General features: G+C 37.3%; 1 protein-coding gene across 3 annotated transcripts in view; it reads right to left on the bottom strand.

Moving 5' to 3' along the window:
- Positions 1-9,017: 9,017 nt before the first annotated feature.
- LOC149262973 (peptidase uncH-like) overlaps positions 9,018-26,056 on the bottom strand; it is a 414,879-nt gene continuing 397,840 nt past the window's right edge. For all 3 annotated transcript variants that reach the window (XM_089425545.1, XM_089425540.1, XM_089425535.1), the window contains 2 exons: positions 9,609-9,713; positions 9,018-9,497 (listed from right to left, as the gene is read on the bottom strand). In XM_089425545.1, the coding sequence (XP_089281671.1) occupies positions 9,384-9,497; positions 9,609-9,713 (219 nt within the window). In that variant the 3' untranslated portion in view covers positions 9,018-9,383. The remainder of the gene's footprint in view (positions 9,498-9,608; positions 9,714-26,056) is intronic.

Genomic DNA, 26,056 nt, shown 5'->3' with positions numbered 1-26,056 from the left:
TTTATTTCTTAAGTTGAAATCAAGACTCCTTGAGCATATACAAATTTTCAAGAAAATTGTAGAAATTTAGATAGGGAAGAGGATTAAATGCCTTCAGATAGATAATGGGGGTGTATATGTTAACAATTATTCTAAAAATATTTGTTTAAAATTAGGCATAGACCTACAAATTATAATATTGTACACTCCATAACAAGATGGAGTTGTAGAGAGGAAAATTAAAATATTAAAAATTATAAAAAAAATTATATGCTTCATGATAGATATTTACCTCCCAAGCTATGAGATGAAGCTATTAACTGTGTATCTCACATTCAAAATAGAATTCCACTTAAATTAGTAAATGGGATCACTTCTTTTAATGTCTTGATATGAAAGAAACTAGATGTTGCTCTAGAGTTTTTAGTTCCCAGGCATGGGCTAGGATTCCCTTTGGTAAGAGGATGACTATGGAGACTTAGAGTAGGGAATGCATGTTTTTGGGCTATCATAAGGGATTTAAGGGATACATATTATTAAAATTTTCATCAAATAACTTTTTCATCCAAAGAAGTGTTAGCTTTGAGGAAGGTCTCTTACATGCACTTTTAGAACACCCTACATCATCGTCTCCACCTTTAATTGTGCCAAATATCAGTGATACTTCTTCAAGTCATATTTTTATATTTTTATATTTCAAAAAACCAACAATAATTTTTAGGTGCATAGTAGAGGCCTCAATGAGTATAATAGACACTTCAGGAAACTGGTGATTTAGTGGGTGATCTTGTCAATCCATGAAGAGCCAGGCCACAGTCTTTAGAGCCTCTGCAAGCTCTAACTATCATGAAGAATTCATATCCTATCCATAATTATTTGATGCTTAGATAGACCCTCATATCTATGTAGAGGTTGAAGGGAACCCCTCTTGGGAAGAAACTATGAGAGAGGAGTACAACTCCATAATGGAGAACAACACATGTGAATTGGTATCTCTTAATCCCAAGAGGAAACGCATTAGACATAAGTGGGTTTATAGAAATATAATAGAAACTGATGGAAATTCCTCCCTAGTTGGGTTTTCCTTGGGGAAATTCATCCCAAAGCTGCCCAAATTTCAATACTCCCTCTCAACTAGGGAGGAATTTCAATTTTCATCATAAGTCTCATCTCTGATGTACATGTTTACTGCATAATGTCTCATCTCGTCTCATCTCATCTCATTTTGTCTCATAGAAGAAGAATAATCCAAAACCAACAGTAGGGGAGATCGATTAGATCCTCCAAACCCTACAAGTCTCTAAGTCAAGTTTCATACCTTATCTCAGCTACATCACATCTCGTCTCAACTAGTTTCCTCTGATCATTAGCTGAAAAATGATGTCACAATCTAAAGAAGAAGAATCATAATAAGGGAGCTTCGACTACCACCCTATATCCACGGAAAATAGGGGAGATTAATATACCGCCCTGTATATCTGATCGACAATAGGCAAGATACCACTTACCATGAGAGGTAAGGATCACACTCTATCCTATTACCTGATAATAGGCATGATATCCAACTTGTCACAAGTGACAATGATCACACATCCTATTGTCTGTTGATCTTCTCACCTTGACCCTCAAGAGTCAAGTGGTAGAACACCTGCATCCTTGCACTTGGGGAGGATACCCAACTTACCAGAGGTAAGGATCACACATTTGCAAGTCTCTCCTCACCCATTGGCCAAATGGGTGGCAATCCCGATAAGCCCAACTAGTAGGGGAGTATAACCACAAGATGAACACAAAGATGATTTGATTGTGTCATAAATAAATTTTCAGCATATAAGACCAAATATCAAAGACATACTTTCAACCTTGAAGAGAGGTCGGGGTCTGCATGAAGTGTCCATCAATCCAAGCATGTTAGGTTCAACAGACTAACTTGGGTCCATATGTGACTTTCGTTAATCAGTAGTCATGAATCTCATCTCATGTACCTCAAAGTATTGAGGTAGGCTCAAGTATGTTATCTCCTCAAATATCATAGAGGGAGCCATTTTCACATACATATGAAAATAGTGTGTTCGGTAACAGGTTCTAAGAACTTATCACAGTCTTCTTCCTCAGAGAGTATCTTCCCTATCACTGTTGAGCTTAATGTCACATAAGCATCTTGACATTGTTGCATCTTGTCATCTATAACCGTTCTTGCATGAAGGACATATTGCTTCACATCTTCTTGTTATCTCAAAATATCTTGTTTGACTATTAAATGAGAATGTACTCCTTCTAAATGGGCAGCCTCTTCATTCATAGATATCAACCTAAGAAACTGTGATTCTTCCTTCAAGGTATGGGATCTTGTCTTACTTTCAAGTGCCATTCTTAATCATGGGATGTTTTAGCATCCTCCTCAATTTCAATATAAAGGACTTGGTCCACACATTCATCTGTTGTACTTGATGACCCCAGGACAAGAGAAAGAGAAATAATAGAAAAATAAATAAACATAATGAAAGTGTACCTGATGATGAGGCAGGATTATCATCCTTTTTCTAGATAAGGGAGTGGCTTATTTATTGTCCTACACTAGCTCCTCCTTGGATCTTACTCTTCCTACAATATTCAACATCCTCATGATTCTCAAGATCTGTTTTCCTTGATCACATCCTCATCCAAGAAGTTAGTGAAAGAATCATTTACATGTGCCGAAAGAATAAACAATAGTCTAAAAGCGATGAATCTAAATAAGAGAAGAAAATAACATGCCTCGAAAATACTTATCTTTCATGAGGATTGTAGGAAGCTACCAACGCCCTCTTAATCATATCTCTTTGAGTCACCACAGTCCATCAATGTCGTTTGCAGAAGAAATGTGCCATCATGAATACCACTTGAATCCTTAATTTCCTTCATCAACAACCAAACTTAACTATCAATGACCATTGTTTCTTTCCTCATACCCTCATATATGGTCTCTGAATATGTCCTAGGTACTTGAATAATTGAATGGCTTCTTAGGGTCCCAGACCTTCACATATCTAAGGCCACTCCTAGAGTTTCTCTCAAACCTTAGCTTCTATTTGCCAAAGCAAAGACTTCCCTAGGGTTTCCTTCAAACCCTAGCATTGTTTTAGGTCTCCACCATCTTCATCCCTTTCACTCTGGTTAACCATAAACTCCATCATAGGTGTCTTCAAGGGGCTGAGATCAATGAATTTTCTTCAACCCAACTTTGATATCATGTTAATATTTAGGGCTAGATTGTTCTCTGCTGAAGATAATCACATTTATAAAGTTTTTCATCATTTACATATTACATTCACCCATCATTATAACATCATTAGCAATATTGTAGAGAGAACAAGAACATCAACAATGCAGTGACGTAAAGAACAACAAAAGAAAAACATGTACAAATAGAGACACCATGATTTAGGTTAGAGACCAGGGAAAAACCCCACAAGGGGGAAAGACCAACCAAATACTTCTTCTATTATATATTCATTAATTGTTCAACTGAGATACAAAGTAAATGAGAATGAGATACAATAATCACATTAGGCCTCATAGGGGCCAATCTAAGTTAGTTCACAACTTTATTTATGAACTGAACGAAATAAGTCCAAGAGAGCTGCTATCATAACACTGTCATATACAATATCACATCTGTTATGGAGACACTGTCAAATATGTCATCCATCATGTAATCACTGCTGTCATGGTCACTATAAGATCATTGTTATGCATCACACATCATGACACTGTCATTGCCTCTATCAGACATTGTCCTTCATCAAATTCACTGTAATAGCCATGCAAGGTCACTGCCATCTCACTGTCATCATAAGTTACTTCCATACAAATAATTGAAGCACATCATATGGTCACTATCATTATTAGGGTTACTGTCATGACTCCAAGTTAAGATTAGATCACTGCCCTGTCAACGTTCATTATCATACAAGATCAGTGCCATACAAGATTATTGCTTTGCTACAAGATTACGACCATACAATAGGATCACTACCAATGATATATATTACAATCAACGATCACATTAAAAATCACTGTCATATAATCAAACATCTCTTCCATACGAAATGTTATCTGCCATATAACAATCCATTGAGCCATAGGAATACACACACACACGACCCGTAACAATTATACAAACCATAATATTGAGCCACAGATGATATATGCGATTTACTGAAGTATTGCGAACTATAAAACAAGATGCGAACTTCAGAGTGTATGTTACAGAGTACAAGATGAGATTTATAGATATATTTCAAGCCATAGATATCATATGTGAGGCACAAATAAAGCAAGTCACAAAATAGAGTAATGCGAGCTACTGTTTGAAAGCAAGCCATATAGAGACGGGCCACTGTTTAGATATGTGAACCTCCGTAAAAATAGATGCGAGCTAGAGGAGATACGAGCCACAAGAATTAGTGCGAGTTACCACATGTATGATCTGAGCCACAAAGAAAAGTGATCACAGATATAGTGAAAGCTACGAGGCATATAACGTGAGCCATAAATAATTTTACGAGCCATAGAAGAATAGGAGCCACAAAAAGTGAGCTATTAAGTAGAGCTAGCCACTGTGTAGAGCAAGCCTCATAATTATCTTCAAACCACAAAGAGATGCAATGTGAAGCATAAAGAGAGAGAACTTTAAAGATGAATTCGAGCCTCCGAAAAATAGATACGCAAGCAATTAAGCGTATGACCAATGAACCACACGACGATCTTAATATATATGTATTCGATGAGAAAAATGAATCCTCCAATCGTGGAGCTCATTTAATATTTTCACCATATTGTCCATTTTATAATGATAAAGATCCATTTTAAATATATTTACAAAAATTGCTTTGATGGTTAATAGCCCAAATAAAATTGTCATATTAAATAATAAAGGAGTGTCCCAAACACTTTAATAACAATATTTTCCTTTGTCCAATTTGGATTCTTCCTTTGACCAATATGAATTCTCTTTGGGGAAAGATGGGTTTTCCCTTTGGGGCAGTTGGGTTTTTCTTGGGGAAATTCATCTCGAAGCTGCCCAAATTTACATAGTTAAAATATCGGTGACTTTATTTTTCGGTAATTCATAATTTATTTGGTTAATTAAATAAATTGCTAGGAATAAATAATTGTCGTGAGAAAATAAATCTAGGATGGTATTAGGAGATTTAATGTGGTACCAAGATTGCTTTGTTTACATGTTGAATCAGTTGCATGTCCCAGTTGGATCAACTTTCCTTCTTATCAATAAGGGTCATTCTTCTTTTTGTGGGGAACATTTTAGTTTGTAGAAAAAAATGTTGCACCTACATAAGTGCTTTTTGCTTTCCATGCAAAAGAAAGTCAAATTTACATTCAAAGATATGCAAATTAAGCCAAAGCAAACTTGAGAATATTAATCTTGGGTTCTACCATCCTTTTCTAGTTCCCTACAAGACTTCAAAATCCATCTCAATGGATTCTACCACTAGGTTTTTAATCACTCAATGGATTCCATCACTAGGTTTTTAATCACTCAATGGGAACATGAATGTATCTATGTGTTGGTATGTAGAATTTCCAAGATGATAGTTTTCAAACTATCAAACAAAACTAATGATGCTCCTAAAACCACTATGCTTTTCTTCCAACATGTTTTGAGCCATTTTGGATTTCCATTGACCATCATTTTCAATCACAACTACCAATTTCTCTGCTCAATCAATCACTTTCATATATCCTTATATCTTTTATGATGATAGTTTCAATTTCTACTACATTTCATCCATAAATTGATGGCCAAACTTAGTCGGTGAACAAAACCCTAGTTCATGCTCTTTTGCATTTATAACCAACAATATAATTAGTGCGATCAATACTTGCATATTATGTAACACAATTACAACAAAGCTACCCATGTCTCTACATGACACTACTTTTGAGGTATTTTTTGGCTTTCAATGTCTTGTTCCTTATGTGATTCCAAATTCCCTCCTAACTCCCCCCACATCCCACTAGTAGAGGGAACAAGGAAAATCATATTCTTTTGTGTAAAACTTGGCTAAGATTTTCCAGAGGGTGTCTTACAAGCCTCAACAAGCATACACCAAATAACATACAACACAAAATCAACTTGGAGTTGATACATATATTCATGCTAGTGATTTGAGTATTGCCACTTACACTGCTTGAAAAATCAAAAGCATCATGAGCTCAAATCATGGGGTATGACACTAAAATCACAAACAAACAAAGTGTAATGAGTTCAAGTTGGACCTTCGACCTCACCATGGCATCCATGATGTGGTGAATGTCAACCTATTGTTATTGTATGAGCTACCACACTTGGTCTCAATCACACACCTAGAGACCACAATTATTCAATCACCCTTACCTAAAAATTCACTTCTTAATGTATACCCTAGATCCACTAGGTAACATCACATCAAAACTTACTTGATGGGTCACCAACACATTTTTTCCACATAGAGCAATTGGTTGTCCTAGTTAGCATTCAAGCAATAACTTCCATATCTATAATAGAAATCAAGGACAATTTTATCGAAGCATGGAGAAATTTATAAGTTTCGGTTTAGTAATCATGTATTACATTTATACTTTTACATTCTCTCAATATATTTTAGATGATTTAGTTTGAATTGATCACTCAATGACTTTTATCATATTTTATTGGATTTGATCAAATTTGATCATTCTAAGCATCATGTTGTACTCTATATATAGTAATACAAATTAGTGGCAACATGTGTATATTTTCAACAATTCTCTTCTACTTGTGTACTCGATTTTTATTTTGCACTTGTAATATAGTCCCTCCCATTGCTATTATTTTTCTCATATCACATGTGTGGGTCATCATTAGCTTTGGATGTTACTTATGTGATGTCGCAAAATACTCTATGTTGACATATCATTCCAAACTTACTCCCTTTCTAATTATGTGTTAAATGTAATTCCACATACATAACAATTATAAAGTGGAGATGGTTTACAAAGCATTGTTTGAATCAAAAGCTTTATTAATCCAAAAGTTGGATTTCGGATGTAAATCCTCTAATTGATGTGATTGCACCATCCTTCATTTTGATACTAACATCATTAAGGAATTTGACATCATAACTTATGGCTATCATTCCTACCTAATAAATAAACAAAAATCTTGTGTATTATCATGGAATAAGAAAATCTATATATCTAACTAATTTACTAAATACTTGGCTTATAGTTAAATAAAAGATGGACAAATTATATTATGTTTACCTTTTTTTAATAGGTAAAACCTTAAGAACATATACAATGGAATGTGGGTGTGTTTTGGGATGTAAGTACTACATGGCAAAGCAAGAGCCAAAAATAATATTTAAGTGTTTTTGTATGTATAGGTTAATGTTTATTATTATATGATACTCATATCAAAGTATAAAATGTTATACATAAAATATAGAAATATACTTTTACATGTAAGGAAATTGCATTGAAAAAGTTTTAAAATGAAAGTTAAATAGAGTGTAACAAATTTTTAAACATTAGAATTGAAGGCACATATATATTAACATAGATTCATCGTAATTTTGGATCTATCAAGCATCTAGAGGGATCAAATCTCTCAATATGCAAACCACTTTTTGAGTGAAAAATTGAAGAAAGATTTGATTCATCTCAGCGCTTGGTAGATCATGGATCTATGCTAGTTTTATGTAAAATACTAATAAAATGTTTTAACTATAAGATTTTTATTTTTATTTTCACATGTTTTCTGTAATATATACATAGTTGACATTGAAATATTTTATTTATAATTCACATTCTCGACATTAAAATGTTAATACATGACTCTCTCTATAAACACATTAAATTATTTTCATTATTAATATTTTTTAAAGACTTACATGCCAATACCTTATTAAATATTGAAGGAATTACAAATCTCCCTAGTACATTGAATTAAAATAAAATCTATTAATGGAATAAGATGGCTCTCTCTATATATGATGTTAAAATCTTTTATTCCACATGCATATTGAAATATTTAATTTATGATTTACATTATCTTTTTATTATTAATAATTTTTAAATAAATATTATGCAATAAATTACACATCTCCATCACAATAAAAAATTGTAAAATTAGGAAAAAAAATTAATTTTAATTACTTTATTTTCATCCATCTATAAAAAAAAAAAAATTGATATACAATTATATTTTTTATATATATAAAGAATAATACATTATATAGCATTAATAATATTATTTTTACATATCATTTTTCAACTCCACCCATTGATACTCACATTAAAAAAGTAAATTATATATATATATATATATATATATATATATATATATATTTCTTTTTTTTCTTTTTCTCTTTTACATAAAATTAAATTAAAAATTAAAATAATTAAAATATTTTATTTATAATCTATATTAATTATTTTTTTATTACTATATTTTTTTTTTTTATAATAATAATACTCCACTGTAATCTATAAAGCACCCCACCCTTCAACTTATAATTCCAACGAGAAGCATTCTCGATCTGCACTACACACTTCATGATCAACCGCCCTGGGCAAGTACCTCGATCTGTCACTCCCGTTACTGCGTGCTACCTTAATGCTTAAACGGATTGGGACGAACTTCCCTGAACCTTAACACTTACTTGGAGGGGGTAAAGTCGAGTAAAATGCCGTGTTTATATGGTGTTGTAAGCTTCCACTCAAAATGGTTTAATTGCAAAACTATATCAACAGAGTAGTAAATGAGATTGGATGAGTACTGACTACCCAACTATCATAGCACCGGGTCCAGGTGCCTTGGCCGGCGTCCCAGAGACATGGGTTAATTTATCATTCACAATGCAATAGATATTTCATTGTACATACACGCCCAGAGGCATGCATGTGCACATGTTATTATCATACACGCACATATCATTATCATGCTTTTTCACTAACTATCATAGCAGTAAATCACAAGCAGAATCAGATCTGGGCTTCCATAAATTCATGGATTTATGAACATATGTATTCTAGCATTGTATATACAAGCCGATTTACTTATAAAACATTGTGCTTAACTTCAGTATAATTCATCGTTAATGAGCCCAATATGAATCCACATTAAAAAGTGGCCAAATACATAAGCCATGTTATCTCATACAGGATAATATTATTCATCTTTAATGAACCCAATATGAATCCACATTAAAACGTGGCCAAATACATAAGCCATGTTATATCATACAGGATAATAATAATAATATTTATAGGGTTTCGGACAACAGCACATTTGTAGCATTGTTTAAACATCTACTAAACATTTTCTATGCATAAATGGGGATTGGGACAATAGCACATTTGTAGCATTCTCTAAACTTCTAATCAAAATTTTCTATATGTACAGGAAAAATATCATCAGCTACCTTGAATTTTCCAATCAAACGAGCAAAAAACACCATCTGCTGTTCAAGAGTGTGCTTAATGTTCTCTGCCTGTAAAATCAGCGCCTTAGAGCAATCGGCATGTTTACCAATATTACAAAATCAACGAAAGATATAACAGAAAAATCAATAAACATTACAAGCTCTCTATGGTAACTTTACCTTTCGGAATCCATGTTGTTCACCTTCATACTCAATGAGTGCAACGGGCAACCTCTTTTCCTTTACTGCTGCATAGATCTTTCGTGCTTGTTCAGGGAGGACAACCTATAGAAGCAACAAATAACATGGCATTTGCTTAAACTGATTTCCCGATTTGGAAATTGTGCAATGATGAGAGAACGAAAAGCAAGGAATCGTGTGCTGCAAAAGCCAGTTATATATATATATATATATATACACACACGCTTAAACTGCCTTCCAGAGTTGGAAATTGTGCAATGATGAGAGAACGCAAAGCAAGGAATCGTGTAACAGGTATATATATATATATCTCGCTAATTTTGACGATCAAAGAGGATTAGGATCAAATTTGAAATGAAGGGTTACTTTATTTTACCTTTTCAATATTGATAAGTTAAGTAAACTATTTTTTTAACGCGAAACAAGGGAATAATTTTAAATTTAATGTATCTTTCACACATATTTTATTGTGTCGCAGACTTCAAAAAAATTCTTATCTACAAATTAAAACACTTTGGACAATTACACATATGACACTGGTTCACTAATACTACAATCGATATAGAAATATATGGAGGTGTTAAACTAATCCTTTGAGATTATGTATAATATTAAGTAGATTAGATAATTAGTTTCTATTTCTGTTAAATAAGTTACCGATACCAACTGTCTTTTACCTGAATTATATCAGTAAATATGTAATTTCTCAATTTCATAATAACAATCATTATCGTGGAGTTTATCACTTGCCTGTGTATAGTGGTATCAGAGCGGTTGGAATTTTAAAACTCCATGTTTCGAGATTCGTTTGTGTGGCTACCTGAACCGTTGACGTGTTGACCGCACGCACAAAAGAGGACCCCACGCACAAGGAGGACCCCACGCACAAGCCGAGGGAGGAGGCCACGCACTTCTCAAGAAATCACAGTTAAAAATCGCGTCCAACACTACAAGACAACAGTCAGCATCCTTCACCAGACCCTCGGCGACTGTCGGGGAATCGAGTTGGGTACATTCCGAAGACGGAAATTCGGAGCAAAGGTTGGGAAGCGCAACGTCATCGGTCTGGGGTTTGAACCCGTGCCGGTACTTGCCATGGTCGTTTTGTGAGACGAGGACGTCTACAAGCAGGATGAAGAATCTCGGCTTGTCTGGATTTGTTTGTTGATAAGTTGTTAGACACGATGCTGTTTGACTGGGCTTGTTGAAATGACTAGTGATATTAAACTTTCCCCTGCTCCTTTCGATTCGCATCTTTGATAGATGATTGAAGCGAACTGTTGTTACAAAATCTTGAGTGCTTATTTAATTTTGGCTGCCTGATAATTTTGCAAACATGCATTCTTTGATATCTATTGTTGGAGTTGTTCTGAGTGGAAAGGAAAACTAAAACTAATGTGAGTGGTTTCGAAAGATTAAAAACAAACTCATTATTAATGATTTATGGCAAGGCATCTGTGAAGGAAAGGAAGACAGACGGAAAAGAGGTCGAACCTGAGCCCCCCCTCATATGAAAAACAACTTGAAATTTGGGACACAGGGAAAAAAGGCATATGCTTTGATTTCTGCTTCAGTAACAGAAGAGGTAGGCAGACACATTCTTTCTGGTTTTACAACATTTGCAGCATTAAAGAAGTGAAAAGAACTTTATGGCACCCACTCAGAACTAGAGATCATTCAATTGTTGATAAGATTATTTAATTTGGAATTGAAAGATAATGATCTCATCAGGTTAGCATCAGAAATTAGAGTAATTTTTCATGATATTGATTCCACTAGTTTATAATGATCTCATCAGGTTAGCATCAGAAATTAGAGTAATTTTTCATGATACTGATTCCACTAGTGTTAAAGTTGATCAGCAACTCACTGCATTTAATAAGGCCTTGTACCCTGCTTATTCACACTATTGGAATATCTTCAAGCTAGTGGACAAATGAAAGATATAGTCTTTGAAAAACTAGTAGGCAAAATTGTTAAAAGAGAGAAGGCTTTTGGGAAGAAAGAGCCACTCTCCAATCCCAATGTTGAGACTTTGTGCCTTGCACAAAAGGAACAAAAGTCTAAGAAGACTGCCAAAAATAACAAGAGTAGCAGAGGTCGTGGTAGAAGAAACCTTAGAGGCAGGGGCGGTAATAATAATCAAGGTGTGGTACGCAACAAGGTGAAAAGCAACAAAAGAATTTTCAATATGATAAACAACATATCAAATGTTATAGGTGTGGAGGATTTGGTCATACTTCTATTAATTGTAAAACTCCTTGGGAAAAAATCAATGAAAAAAGAGAACATCTTAATGAAAAGAAAGAACAAACACCCCAGGTACATGGTAGAAGAAACCTTAGAGGCAGGGGCGGTAATAATAATCAAGGTGTGGTACGCAACAAGGTGAAAAGCAACAAAAGAATTTTCAATATGATAAACAACATATCAAATGTTACAGGTGTGGAGGATTTGGTCATACTTCTATTAATTGTAGAACTCCTTGGGAAAAAATCAATGAAAAAGGAGAACATCTTAATGAAAAGAAAGAACAAACACCTCCAGATAAAGGAATACCATCAGAGTCTGCTCACTACATTGTTGCTCATTGTAATTTCAGCATTAATGATGTTTTTAGTACTAAATTTTCTTCATGGCAAGACGACTGGAATTCGGATATAGGGGCCACTTGTCATATGACCTTTAGGACAGATTTATATGAGACATTCAATGATAAGGTTGTGTTGAAGAATGTAACTAGCTTCAGTCTTCATAATTGTACTTTTCAAAAGAAAATTTACTATTAAAGAAAATAACTTATTAAAGCATGGGTTTCATGCTTGGGTCAAAATTTATTATTAAAGAAAATAACTTATTAAGGCATGGGTTTCATGCTTGGGTCAAAGTTTTCTAGGTCAAAGCCTCCACTGTAGCCTTTTAGGTTTTGTATTGAGTCATTAGAGTCGTAGTCATTTTTATTAGACCCTTCTTGGGCTTTTGTATCATGTAAAAGGAATTATTTTTGAATCAAAAAGGTAATTTGTCACCTTCACACCAAGTCGGCCGTGTCCCCATGAAGTCGACCTACATTAGGGCAATTCGACCCAACAGAGAGGCTATATAAGGAGAGGCAATTCAACCTATTTGTCACATCCACTCAACAAATTCGATCTACAAGCAAGAGAGGCAAAAAAGAGTGTGAAGTAGTGTTAATATTGGCAACTAGAGCAAAACTTCATGTGGGTCATCTTATTCATGACTGATGATATTTTTATTAGATTCCTCTCATCGAGAGGTGTAGGATTGATATAAAGATCATCCGATTCTGATAAGTATTCATGGAGATATGAATTTATTTCGATTATGGAATTATTATCAAGCCGACCTACAACTCATGTAGGCTCAGAAGATAGTCGCATCTATTCAAACACCAACATTGTGTATAAATAGGAGGACTTTTCTTCATTTGGACTCACTCATCTCATCACATCTCTCTCTCTCTACTGCGTAGAAAAGAGTCTCTTCTCTACTGCGCAGAAAAGGGTCTCTCTCTCACACATGTGAAGTCGGACGCTGCTAAAACTAAAGCTGCAACTGCAGAAGTAAAGATTGACCTGCGTGGACTAGAAGATCTCCTCATCTGAAATGCGTTGTAGGTTCATTTGAACCTCCTCTGGAAGCCGCAAATTTTGGTGGTGGAATCAAGTCAATCCGATGGACGGTTTGCAAGATATCGACTGCCCTAGTTTGAATGAAGCTGCTGAAACTGAAGCTGCAACTGCAGAAGTAGAGTTTGACCTGCGTGGACTAGAAGATCTCCTCATCTGAACTGCGTTGTAGGGTCATCTGAACCTCCTCTGAAAGCCACAACTTTTGGTGGTGGAATCAAGTCAATCCGACAGACGGTTTGCAAGATATCGACTGCCCTAGTTTGAAGGACGCTGTTGAAACTGACGCTGCAACTGCAAAAGTAAAGTTTGACCTGCGCGGACTAGAAGATCTCCTCATCTGAACTGTGCTATAGGTTCATCTGAACCTCCTCTGGAAGCCGCAACTTTTGGTGGTGGAATCAAGCCGATCCGATGGTCAGTTTGTGAGATATCGTCTGCCCTAGTTTGATGATAAAGCCGCTAACACTGATGTTGTTGATCTAGGGTTTGATACTGTTGATATGAATCAGATTTATTGTACTATTTCTCTCTGCTGAATTATTGAAGATAAAAGAAGATTTGATCAAAGGGTTTTCCCCACACATTGGGGTTTGTCCCTGGCTAGCTGCCACATCTTGTGTCTCTTGTCTTGGCTTGTTTTTTGTTGATCATTTAATGTTCTATCTGCACTTTACTTTATGTACATGTGATTGCTAATCTGTGGAATATAATAAGAAAAAGAAGTAAATTGTTATAGGCATAGAACATACCATAACTTAACATGGTATCAGAGCTGAGGTGAAGACAAAGCCCGAGCAAAAGCAAGAGCAATCACCGAAGAGAAGATTGGCAAGGCTATCCTAAAAGAACGATGGGGTCCTCAACACTCTTTCCTGCCGAAGACAAGCTCCGTGAGAGAGCTGACTATCACAGATGGAAGATGTCTATCGATCTAACCCTTGAGGATCAAGGAGTGTTGGATCATGTGAGAGGCAATATTGTTGAGCCTCCTTCAAATGCACCTCTTGCTGCAAGGAACAAATGGAAGAACGAAGAAATTAAAGTGAAGAAGATCATCCGGGACTCTGTCGACAAGCGCTTGGTGGCATACATCTCTGAACTAGACACCTCCAAGGAAATCTTCGATAGATTGGACGCTTGGAGGATTACCATCCGAATGGTACGTGTTCAGGACTACTCTTCTGAACTATAATGTAATTCCTGGTTTCGAGGAATTAATGGCTAGATGCATTCAGAAAGAAACAAGGGTAGAAGAGCAAGAAATGCCCTTGCCTAAAGGTCCTCTTGCTGCTTTTTCTTCTCATGCTAAGAAAAGAAATAATTCCGGGTTTAAATTAAAAGGAAAGGTTGGACCTAAGGGTGGAAGACAAGGATGATGTTGCATCTGCGATAAAGCAGGTCACTATGCAAGGGAGTGCCCTGATAGAAAGGACTCACACCGGGACGATGATCAAAATCCCTCTGATGGCAATCAAAGGAATGACAAATCTAATAGCAGAGGTAAAAGGAGTGCTGGAAGTCAAGGAAGAGGACAATCATTCAAGAAAGCTAGAAATTCCAGGATGTATTAAATGCACCTGACCTCCGCAAGAATCTAGTGTCCATCTCAGCAATGGAAGACAAAGGCTACAAGGTAACCTTCAGCGATGGCAAGGTACATGTATCGAAAAATAATGTTAAAGATGCCTTTACTCTTGGGTTTCGTGTTGATTCATTATATCAGGTCGATGAAAGTCAGGTAGGTGTCATGTCTTATGACACATCTCTTCAGTTCGAACTTTGGCATCGGAGGTCTACCCCCCCTTCATTATAAAGTTCTACTCGGTGTAAGACAAATGGTGACAGAGATGCCCGAATTCCGAGTAGAGAAAGAAGGTGTATGTCCAGGATGTGCTGAAGGAAAGCTCAAAAGGGGACCATTCCCCTCAAGCCTAAGCAAGACTTCCGATATATCACAGTTGGTTCACTCAGGGATACTTGAGGTTGGCATTAAGAGGGAGACTACTACACCACATACTCTAGAGCAGAATGGTGTGGCACCGTACGATTGTGGAAGCTGTCTCTATGGGTAGACGATGTAACAATGCCTGATGTGGAAGAAACCATGGATCTTATTTATCCACCTGAGCCTTCCTCTTCTAGGAAGAGGTCTTCATGGCTTAGGGGGATACTTGATGATGCTGAAGGACATGCTGCACCCCGAGGAACCTTTTGTAAAAGTAAGAAACCTAATAGGTATCAGGGATACCTGACCATCATGAGCACGATCATACAAAATAAGCCTTCATCATTCTTAGATGCCGTCAAGCATCAAGTATGGAAGGATGCTATGACCGAAGAATATGAGTCTATTATGAAGAATGATGTCTGGGAAGTAGATCCCACACCCCAGGACAAGACAGTTGTTACTTCCAAATGGCTTTACAAGATAAATCATGCAACAGATGGAAGTACAGAAAAGTATAAGGCTCGTTTTGTTGCTCGTGGTTTCTCCTAGAAGGAAGGTATAGACTATGATGTGATATTGGCACCTGTTGCAAGATATACGACCATCCGCTTGATCATAGCCCTTGTGGCTTCACAAGGATGGAACCTACATCAGGTGGATGTCAAGACTGCGTTCTTGCACGGTTCAATCAAAGAAGAAGTCTATGTGGAGCAGCCCGAAGGATTTGGGATTTATGATTGAAAATCTCATGTATGCAGGTTGAAGAAGGCTCTCTATGGGCTGAAGCAAGCACCCCGAGCATGGTATGAGAGGATCAATAGCTACTTGATGAAGTTGGGATTCACTAGGAGTGAAGCCGATCCTAACCTTTACTTTAAGGTTGAAGATGACAAGCCTCTCAGACTGGTGCTGTACGTGGATGAACTCTTTCTAACAGGTGCATACCCTCTCATTCACAAATGTAAGAGAAGGTTGGCTTCTGAATTTGAAATCAAGGACCTAGGATTGATGCACTATTTCCTAGGACTTGAAGTGTGGCAGAAGCCAGGAGAAACTTTCCTATCTCAAGGAAAATATGTGGTGAAGATATTGGAAAGATTCGGTATGGTGGACTGCAAGCCTGTAACTACCCCGATGGAGCTTGACTTCAAGAAGTTAAGCGGTAGTGCTGTTGGACCTATTTTACGAAATGCTACCGAGTATCGGCAACTCATCGGAGCATTAATGTTCTTAATGAACTCCCGTCCAGATATATGCTTCGCAGTCAACCCTTTGAGTCAACATATGGTTGAACCTCACCACATACATTGGATTGGTGCCAAGAATCTGTTGAGATATCTTCGTGGCACTATCACTTATGGGTTAAGATACACTGCCAAAGATGTGAGACTATTTGGATACACAGATGCTGATTGGGTAGGCAATGTGGAGGACCGTAAGAGCACTTCCGGGTTTTGTTTCTCCTTGGGATCTGCTTCGATATCCTGGATGAGCAGGAAACAGAAGTCGGTGGCCTTGAGCACCGCTGAAGCAGAGTATATTGCTGCTAGCATGGCCTCTTGTGAGGCAGTTTGGTTGCGAAAGCTCTTCAGTGAGCTGTTTTGATTTACATTGGATACCACCGTGATCCTTTGTGATAACCAGAGTGGGATTCGTTTGTTAGAAAATCCCGTATTTCATGATCGCTCGAAGCATATTGATATCAGATACCACTACATTCAAGATATGGTGCAGAGGGGAGCTATAAGGCTCCATCATATTGGTACAGATGAACAGGTCGCCGACATTCTGACAAAACCCCTTGGGAAAGTAAAATTTCTGACTTTCTGAGAACAACTTGGAGTTGTTCAAAGACCCTCCGATGAGGGTCATGTATGATGCATTGAGCTTTGGTAGCTCCAGGGGGGTGCGGGGTGCTTCTTGGAGCAGCATATGACCACAAGATGATTCACTATCCCTTGGTGGTATACATGTACACCCCATGGCGACATTGTAGCAGGATTGATGTGTTCTCCTGTGAGGCTTAGATTGATGTGTTCTCCATGGCAATTGTAGCAGGATTGATGTGTTCTCCTATGAGGCCTGGATTGATATGTTCTCCATGGCGGTCTGGATTGATGTGTTCTCCATGGCGATTGTAGCAGGATTGACGTGTTCTCCTGTGAGGACAGGATTGATTAGTTCTCCTGTCGAGGCATCCTACCCATGCAGTCTGGGACTCATGGGAAGTACCTCTCATCTGATCAATGAGCAGGGAAATGATGTTAGGGACCATAGTAGTACCAATGGACGCATCGTTGTATCTACCGTACTCCCTACGCTAGGATGACCTCCATTGATCTGGGATCAATGATACTGGTTTGGGACCAGTGGTAGGAGTTGTACCATACTATGACACTGACTTCGGGTCGGTTGAGACTGGTCTGGGACCAGTGGTACATACTCTGAGACTGACTTCGTGTCAGTGCAGTACTGGTCTGGGACCAGTGAGAGTGGTACATACTATGACGCTGACTTCGGGTCGGTTGAGACTGGTCTAGGACCAGTGGTACACTCTCTGAGACTGCGATACTGGTCTGGGACCAATGGTAGGAGTGGTACTTACTATGAAGCTGACTTCGGGTCGGTTGAGACTGGTTTGGGACCAGTGGTATGCACTCTGAGACTGACTTTGAGTCAGTGGAGGATGATACTGGTCTGGGACCAATGGAGTTGTACTCACTATGACGTTGACTTCGGGTTGGTTGAGACTGGTCTGGGACCAGTGGTACATACTTTGAGACTGACTTTGAGTCAGTATGATACATCCTCGACCATTTCTTCTTCTTCATAATTCGGACAAAAGCAGAGCAGAACAGAACAATGTAAGAGCAGAGCAGAACAGAGCAGAACAATACAGATCAGTACAGGGCAGAACAAGACAAAGTAGAACAGGCAGAATAGAGCAGAGCAGGGCAAGGGACAGGCTGTACAGGGCAGTGCATTTGATGGATTAATAGTAACGACTGATAGACAGATTGCAGATGAAGTTCTCCCTAGTTGAGAGGGAGTGTTAAAATTGGCAATTAGGGCAAAACTTCATGTGGGTCATCTTCTTCATGGCTGATAATATTTTTATTAGATTCCTCTCGTCGAGAGGTGTAGGATTGATATAAATATTATCCAATTCCGATAAGTATTCATGGAGATATGAATTTATTTTGATTATGGAATTATTATCAAGTTGACCTACAACTCATGTAGGCTCAGAAACCCAACAGTCACATCTATTCAAACACCAACATTGTGTATAAATATAGGAGGACTTTTCCTCATTTGGACTCACTCATTTCATCACATCTCTCTCTCTACTGCGCAGAAAAGAGTCTCTCTACTGCGTAGAAAAGGGTCTCTCTCTCTCACACATGTGAAGTCGGAAGCTGCTGAAACTAAAGCTGCAACTGCAGAAGTAAAGATTGACCTGCGTGGACTAGAAGATCTCCTCATCTGAACTGCGTTGTAGGTTCATCTGAACCTCCTCTGAAAGTCGCAACTTTTGGTGGTGGAATCAAGTCAATCCGATGGACTGTTTGCAAGATATCGACTGCCCTAGTTTGAATGAAGCTGCTGAAACTGAAGTTGCCACTGCAGAAGTAAAGTTTGACCTGTGTGGATTAGAAGATTTCCTCATCTGAATTGCACTGTAGGTTCATCTGAACCTCCTCTGAAAGCCACAACTTTTGGTGGTGGAATCAAGTCAATCCGACGGACGGTTTGCAAGATATTGACTGCCCTAGTTTGAAGGAAGCTGCTAAAACTGAAGCTGCAACTGCAGAAGTAAAGTTTGACCTGCGTGGACTAGAAGATCTCCTCATCTGAACTGCGCTGTAGGTTCATCTGAACCTCCTCTGGAAGCCGCAACTTTTGGTGGTGGAATCAAGCCGATCCGACGGTCGGTTTGTGATATATCGTCTGCCCTAGTTTGATGATAAAGCCGCTAATGCTGATGTCGCTGATCTAGGGTTTTCTACTGCTGATATGAATTAGATTTATTGTACTATTTCTCTCTGCTGAATTATTGAAGATAAAAGAAGATTGATCAAAGGGTTTCCCCACACATTGTGGGGTTTGTCCCTGGCTAGCTGCTACATCTTTTGTCTCTTGTCTTGGCTTGTTTTCTGTTGATCGTTTAATGTTCTATCTGCACTTTACTTTATGTACATGTGATTGCTAATCTGTGGAATATAATAAGAAAAAGAAGTAAATTGTTATAAGCATAGAACATACCATAACTTAACAAGTAGATGGAAGAGTACGGAGTTTACTGGGAAGATATAAATTGAGTTTTTGGGCTATCTATCTCTCACATGTGCAAAGTTTCTGGGAGAATTGCAGGGTTGAAACTCTGTCTCCACTGTAGGTCTGAAATCTTGAAGATGGGGGTCGAAATTCTGGGCTGAAGCTGCTATAGTGAAGCTCGTATTTGGAGACTTTGATAAGGACATTGTATAGGAAGGAAGCTTCGACTTGGTGGTTGGAGGAGGTCTAAGAAGTCTGGAAGTGTCTCATCTTGATTTGAATCTATTGAAGGAAAATTTCTTCACTGGGTTCTCCCCTTATAGGGGATTTTCCTTTGGCTGAGTGCCTACATCTTGTGTCTCTTGTTCTTGTGATCTTCATATACATATAATTGGTAATTGATTGATGAACGATAAACAAATTAATAAGTAAAAAAAGCCAACATAATTCACACGTAGTTATCAAGAAAGAGGAATCAAACCCTAAGCATTGATTTCTCAACATGGTATCAGAGCTAAGGTCGAAGAAGGTTGGAGATCACTTTGTTGGCCTGAAAGTAAACGTTACTTCCTTTATGGAGAGTTACTTGAAGATGGGATTCAATATCATAAGAATTGCATGAAGCTGGATTGGAAGGATTATCTACAACTTATCTAGGAGAGTCAAGAGTGAAGGATTCTTGGCTGCACTTACAGGTACCCTTGATGATGACAATGCATGGATCATTGATAGTGGAGCATCAAGACATATGACGGGAGAAAGTGGACAACTTCATACTCTATCAAAGGAACCATCATCTCATGCAGTGGAGTTAGGAGACAACAACAATTATGCAGTCAAGGGCCTTGGATCTACATCATTGAAGCTGGAAAATGGAGCAAAGCTACACCTCAACAATATACTCTATGTCGCAGGTTTGAAAAAGAATTTACTTTCAATTTCTTGTTTAGAAGAAGACAAATTGGAAAAGAATTTACTTTCAATTGGCCCACATACATCTTCGAAGAAGGCAAATTGAAGTTAGCAGAGATGTTATATTTGATGAAAATCACGCCTACAAAAGATCCAAGGATATTCCAATCGATTTCGATCACAAAGATATACCACTATTTGAAGAAAAAGTGCATAACGATAAGACAACTACAAAGCAAAAGGAAGAAGAAGAAGAAGAAGGAACAAGTGAGCCTCTTCAACCCATAATTATTCCCGAAACAAAGAAGATGTCAAATTGGTTAAAGGCTACACTTGAAGATGCCGAAGGACATGGAGCTACTAAAGGAACTTTTAGAGAAAGAAAAAGACCAAAAAGATATTCATGATATGCAACATATATGACTAAATTGATATAAGTTGAACCTACGACATTTGAAGAAGCTGCTCATCAAGAAGAATGGAAGAAGGCAATGTAAGAAGAATATCAATCCATCATGAAGAATGGGGTTTGGGAAATCTTTCCTAGACCAAGTGACAAATCAGTTGTCACCTCAAAATGGATTTACAAAATCAAACATGCTATTGATGGAAGCATAGATAAATACAAAGCTAGATTCGTTGCAAGGGTATTTTCACAAAAGGAAGGCATAGACTATGAAGAAACCTTTTCTCCCACTACCAGGTATACTACTATAAGATCTTTGGTTTCGCTAGCTGCTACTATGGGATGGAATATCCATCAAATGGATGTCAAAACAACATTTCTAAATGGAACCATTGATGAAGAAGTATACATTGAACAACCGAAAGGTTTTGAAATAAATAGCAAGATACACATGTTTGCAGACTCAAGAAAGCCCTATATGGCTTGAAGCAAGCTCCTAGGGCATGGTATGCAAGAATGGATGCATATCTCTTAAGAATTGGGTTTGTTAAAAGTTCTGTAGATGCAAATCTCTACATCAAGGTGGTGAAGAATGAACCAATCATTATACTACTATATGTGGATGATTTATTTATTACAGGTGTGGAGCGCAAAATACAAGAATGCAAGAAAATATTGGGAACTGAATTTGAAATGAAAGATCTGGGACTTATGCACTATTACTTGGGTTTGGAAGTCTGGCAGAAACCCGAAGAGATATATCTGGGTCAAGGTAAATACATAATCAAGATATTGCAGAGACGGTATGATGGATTCCAAGCCTATGACTACTCCCATGATCACTAATCTCAAGAAGTTGAGAAGCTCCGACTTTAGTCTCGTCGATCCTACTAGCTATCGTAAGTTGGTGGTTTCTCTGATGTACTTGGTAAATACAAGACCTGATATATGTTTTGTTGTAAAGGTTCTTATTCAATGTCAGTTGGAGCCTCGTCATGACCATTGGATAGCTGCTAAGCGTATTTTAAGATATCTACGCGACACTATACATCACTGCCTGAAGTATGATGGAAAGGAAGTTAAGATGACATGTTTTACAGATTCTGACTAGGGTGGCAGTGAGACGGATGGAAGAAGCACTATCGGTGGATGTTTCAGTTCGGGATCTGCAATGATTTCATGGATGACTAGAAAACAAGATCCCGTTGCATTAAGTAGCGCTGAACCAGAATATGTTGCTGCATGTGAAGTAGGAAAGGAAGTTGTTTGGTTAAGGAAACTTTTGTTAGATTTGTTTGAAAAGCCTCTGTTGGGAAATCCATAGCTTTGGCAGTTAAATGATTTCCCTTATTATGACATTAACTTGTGATGTTCTTGTTATTAGTAATTACTATTAGATCTTTTGATTTATCTTTTCTTATCATCAAGACTAATGCCAAACAATAAATAGAAAATGACACAAGATGTAGGCACGCTACCAGGGAAAAACCCCCCTTGAGGGGAAAACCCAGTCACAAATTCTTCCTTTAGTAGATTCAAAAGATGAGACGACCAAGACCCTTATAATCTAAACCAAGACATCCTCCATCCATCAAGTCAATCTTGTTATGCATCAGTTCCATGGCTTCCTGTAGCTGTCAGTCTTCTTCACACTTGTCTTTGAAGAGATCACTTCTGAAACCAATTCGAGCTTCTTCATCTTGGGATTGCACCATTATAATAACACTGATATACTGTGGAAATATCACTATAGTACCACCGAAATGAAGTCACTGCAATGCATTGAGATGAGGTTACTGAGATCACCGAATGGAGGTTACTGTAATACCAAATTCTGAAGTCATCCGAACTTCTCTCTGTAAAGGCACCGAACATATATCTTTGAAACCCTATACGAACTTCTCTCTGTAAAGGCACCAAAAATATATCTCTGAAACCCTATACGAACTTCTATGTGATCACCGAACTTCTATGCGAGTTACTTAGGCTTGTATATATAGTAGTTTCTCCTTGTAATAGGCCGACATGACATTGTGAACAATTGTGTCATTATTATTGAGCCGACATGCATATTCATTCATTTGTGTAGGCCGACATGTGATCTCCTTATGGAATTCGACTTGATGGAGATCCTTTCAACAACAAGGAGACTTCGATGGATGGAGGAGTCTTCACAATTTATTTTGACAATAACCTAAAGCCTATAATGGAGGTTTGATATATACATTTGACCCAAGCATGAAATCCATGCTTTAATAAGTCAAATCAAATTAATAATAAAAATTCTTTTCACTTTCTTTTGACAAATATATTACATTTCACTCAAGTACAATAATGAAGACCAAACCTAGTTACATTTTTCAACACTCCCTCTTAACTAGGAAGGTATTCATATTTTCATATAACTAAGGAGGTACATGGAAGATCTCAAACCACATCATCTATGAAGAAGTTTGGGTACCGCAATGCCATGGACTAGATTCTTGACCAGGGTAATCTATCCATTGGTCTCTCATCAATTTAGTCACCGCAATGCCAAGGACTAGATTCCTGACAAGGGAAATCTATCTGGGTGGGACTAAGATGGACTCAAGCTTTCAGCCTGTCTAGGTACCATCAGGCTTAGTTGCTAACCATCAACCCATAAATCCAGGTGCGTGTCAAAGCTCAATGACCAATGCCACCTTTCCAACTTCAGGGCCTAGACATCAACACAAAGTTTCGGCTAGATGTCCTCCCAGGCAATGCTTCACTCATAAAGCCTCAACACTCCTTGATCCAGCAGATCAAGGATGACCAATCTCTCCTAATCAAACTGATTGGTAACTAGCATGCTATCAAAACCTTCGAGAGATTTACTTGTACAAACACAACCCCAATCAATAATATACTTTCATATGTACATAATCAAATAAAAACCTTCGGGGTCTTCCAGACAACTTGATGTTGCTCCTCAACTTTTCATAGTAGGACTATCAACTGAATCTCTGAAAAAAGATTCCTCAATCACACTTTCCTTTTCTACTTCTCATGCAACAACATATTCTCCGAAATTCATTCTTCAATCAAAACCAAGCTATGCCCTCTCTCTTAACCAGGAAGCATCTGTTTATCTAGACTCCCTCTTAATCTCAGGGAGATCAACTTCTTCTTTTCGTCATCGGAGAATCTTTCGTGGCTTCCAACCATTCCATCGGAGTTATCACCATCCCCATCATGCTTATCACATCAATGAACATCTTCACCATATTGAAGATTGTGTACCTGCACAACTTAGATAGCAAGTACAACCAAATCTATAGAAGCATGAAGTTAGCCATATCAAAATTATGGAAGCATTAGACTTTTCAAACATAATCAGCAAGAGACTATACTTCAATACTTCAACTTCTTGCCCAGGTTTTGACATAAACCCTAAATCATATTCATAGCTCATCAATCAAACTCATTAGGTCTAGGGTTTCAATATTCTTTTGATGACAAGTCCCTTCATATAACAAACCCTAGAAACAAATCAAATCTAACAACTTTCAGAATCCATATGTTGACTCCTCACTAAGATTTTCATACATATCCAAGATTTCATATATGAGCTTCAACAACCAAAACCAATCATAGCTTAATCAACATCATGACTAGCATCTACTAGGGTTTGATGTAAACCCTAGATTTCCATCTTCAAATTCTCAGCGATCACTATATAGATTCATAAATTCGAGACGATTATACATACTAGAGAATTTTGCTACTACTAGGGTTTAGCTACTAAACCCTAGATTTTCCAAACATCATCCTAGACCATCAAACTTTGAGTGGGGCTTGTTTCCAAACCCTAGGAATCATGACCATTAACACTTAGGTCAAAACATATATCTAGGAATTCATCAGCATATCATAAGCACATCATATGTTAGGCAACATTAAATGTTAGACATATGCTGACCTAAACCAAGCTAGGGTTTCAATCAATGGACACATACGTAGGGTTTCATTCCTAGGAGTTTAAGTACTTAACAAGGGTTTTGCTTATAGACCCAACCAAACACTAAAGAACTATGGTTTCATAATATAGCAAAGAAAATGCTACTATTCCAAATATTTCAAAGGTTCGAGATTTCAAACAAACATAATTCAACCCTAACAAGTTAGGGTTTTCATGATCATACCGAACTCCCAAACATGACATCAACAAAAATTCAAATAACATTTTCCAATAACTCTAAGTAGTTTTAGGGTTTCAAACATTGACATTAGCATACCCTTAGGTTAGGGTTTTCCACAAAACCTATCTAGGGTTCTATAAAATCAATTAAGAATATGAGGGGGGTAGATTTATCAAGAGATGAATCACCCTAAACAAGAATCTCTATGATTCAAGATAGCTAGACATAACAATGTTAGTATTGTAATGCAAAAATAAGATGATCATACTTGAAGGGAATCTTGTAAGGTGTATGGTTTGAGACATACCTGGAGATATTTCTTGGCAAACCTGATAAGGATTTCTTGAAGTGTTAAGTCATCATCTTTTATACCTAGAGAACATACTTACAAGCACAACATGTGATACCAAAGACATAATTTAATTTCTTAAGTTAGATCTTCTACATAATCATGGAAGAGGGAATCTTTCAAACATCAGTGGGACCTTTTATTTGATATCCTAGAAAAACCCTAGAAGATAAGGTTGTAAGATATCTAGGGATTACAATCTTTGTCCTAGACTAACTATAAGCAAGAATCGTTTAGAACATACGTACCTTGTGATTGCATACCTCTAATTTGGTAACTTCTTGTAGTAATAATACTTACCTCAAAGAGACCTTTCTTCAAGCTGGTTTCTTGGACTATCGATATTATTTACCTTAGGATAGACTTTGAATTCTTTATGTGATGACACAGTTTATGAAGGTGCCTTAATTTGTGCTCCATTCCTGTGATGACTGCGATTTCTTCATTGTGATAATACTAAATTGAAATAGCATCGAATTGAGGGAGAATACCATCAAATGGGAGCATAACATTGAACTATAGGAGTATCTCACTGAACTGTGGAAGCATAGAGATCATCTTTCCACCCTATCCGAGCTCCTTGTAATGACAACTAAACATTTTATTCGAACTAGTTATCTCTGTTATTCTTCCTCACGAGATTAAGTCACAGATCTTTGTCACTGTGGAGGCAACCTTAAAACATTTCATCTTCCACTGATTTTATTACACTGAAACT

The sequence above is a fragment of the Pinus tabuliformis genome, chromosome 6, assembly GCF_031772625.1.
Source record: "Pinus tabuliformis cultivar Carrire ecotype Pingquan chromosome 6, CPIR1, whole genome shotgun sequence".
NCBI lineage: Eukaryota > Viridiplantae > Streptophyta > Pinopsida > Pinales > Pinaceae > Pinus > Pinus tabuliformis.
This window is presented reverse-complemented; position numbering and strand designations above follow the sequence as displayed.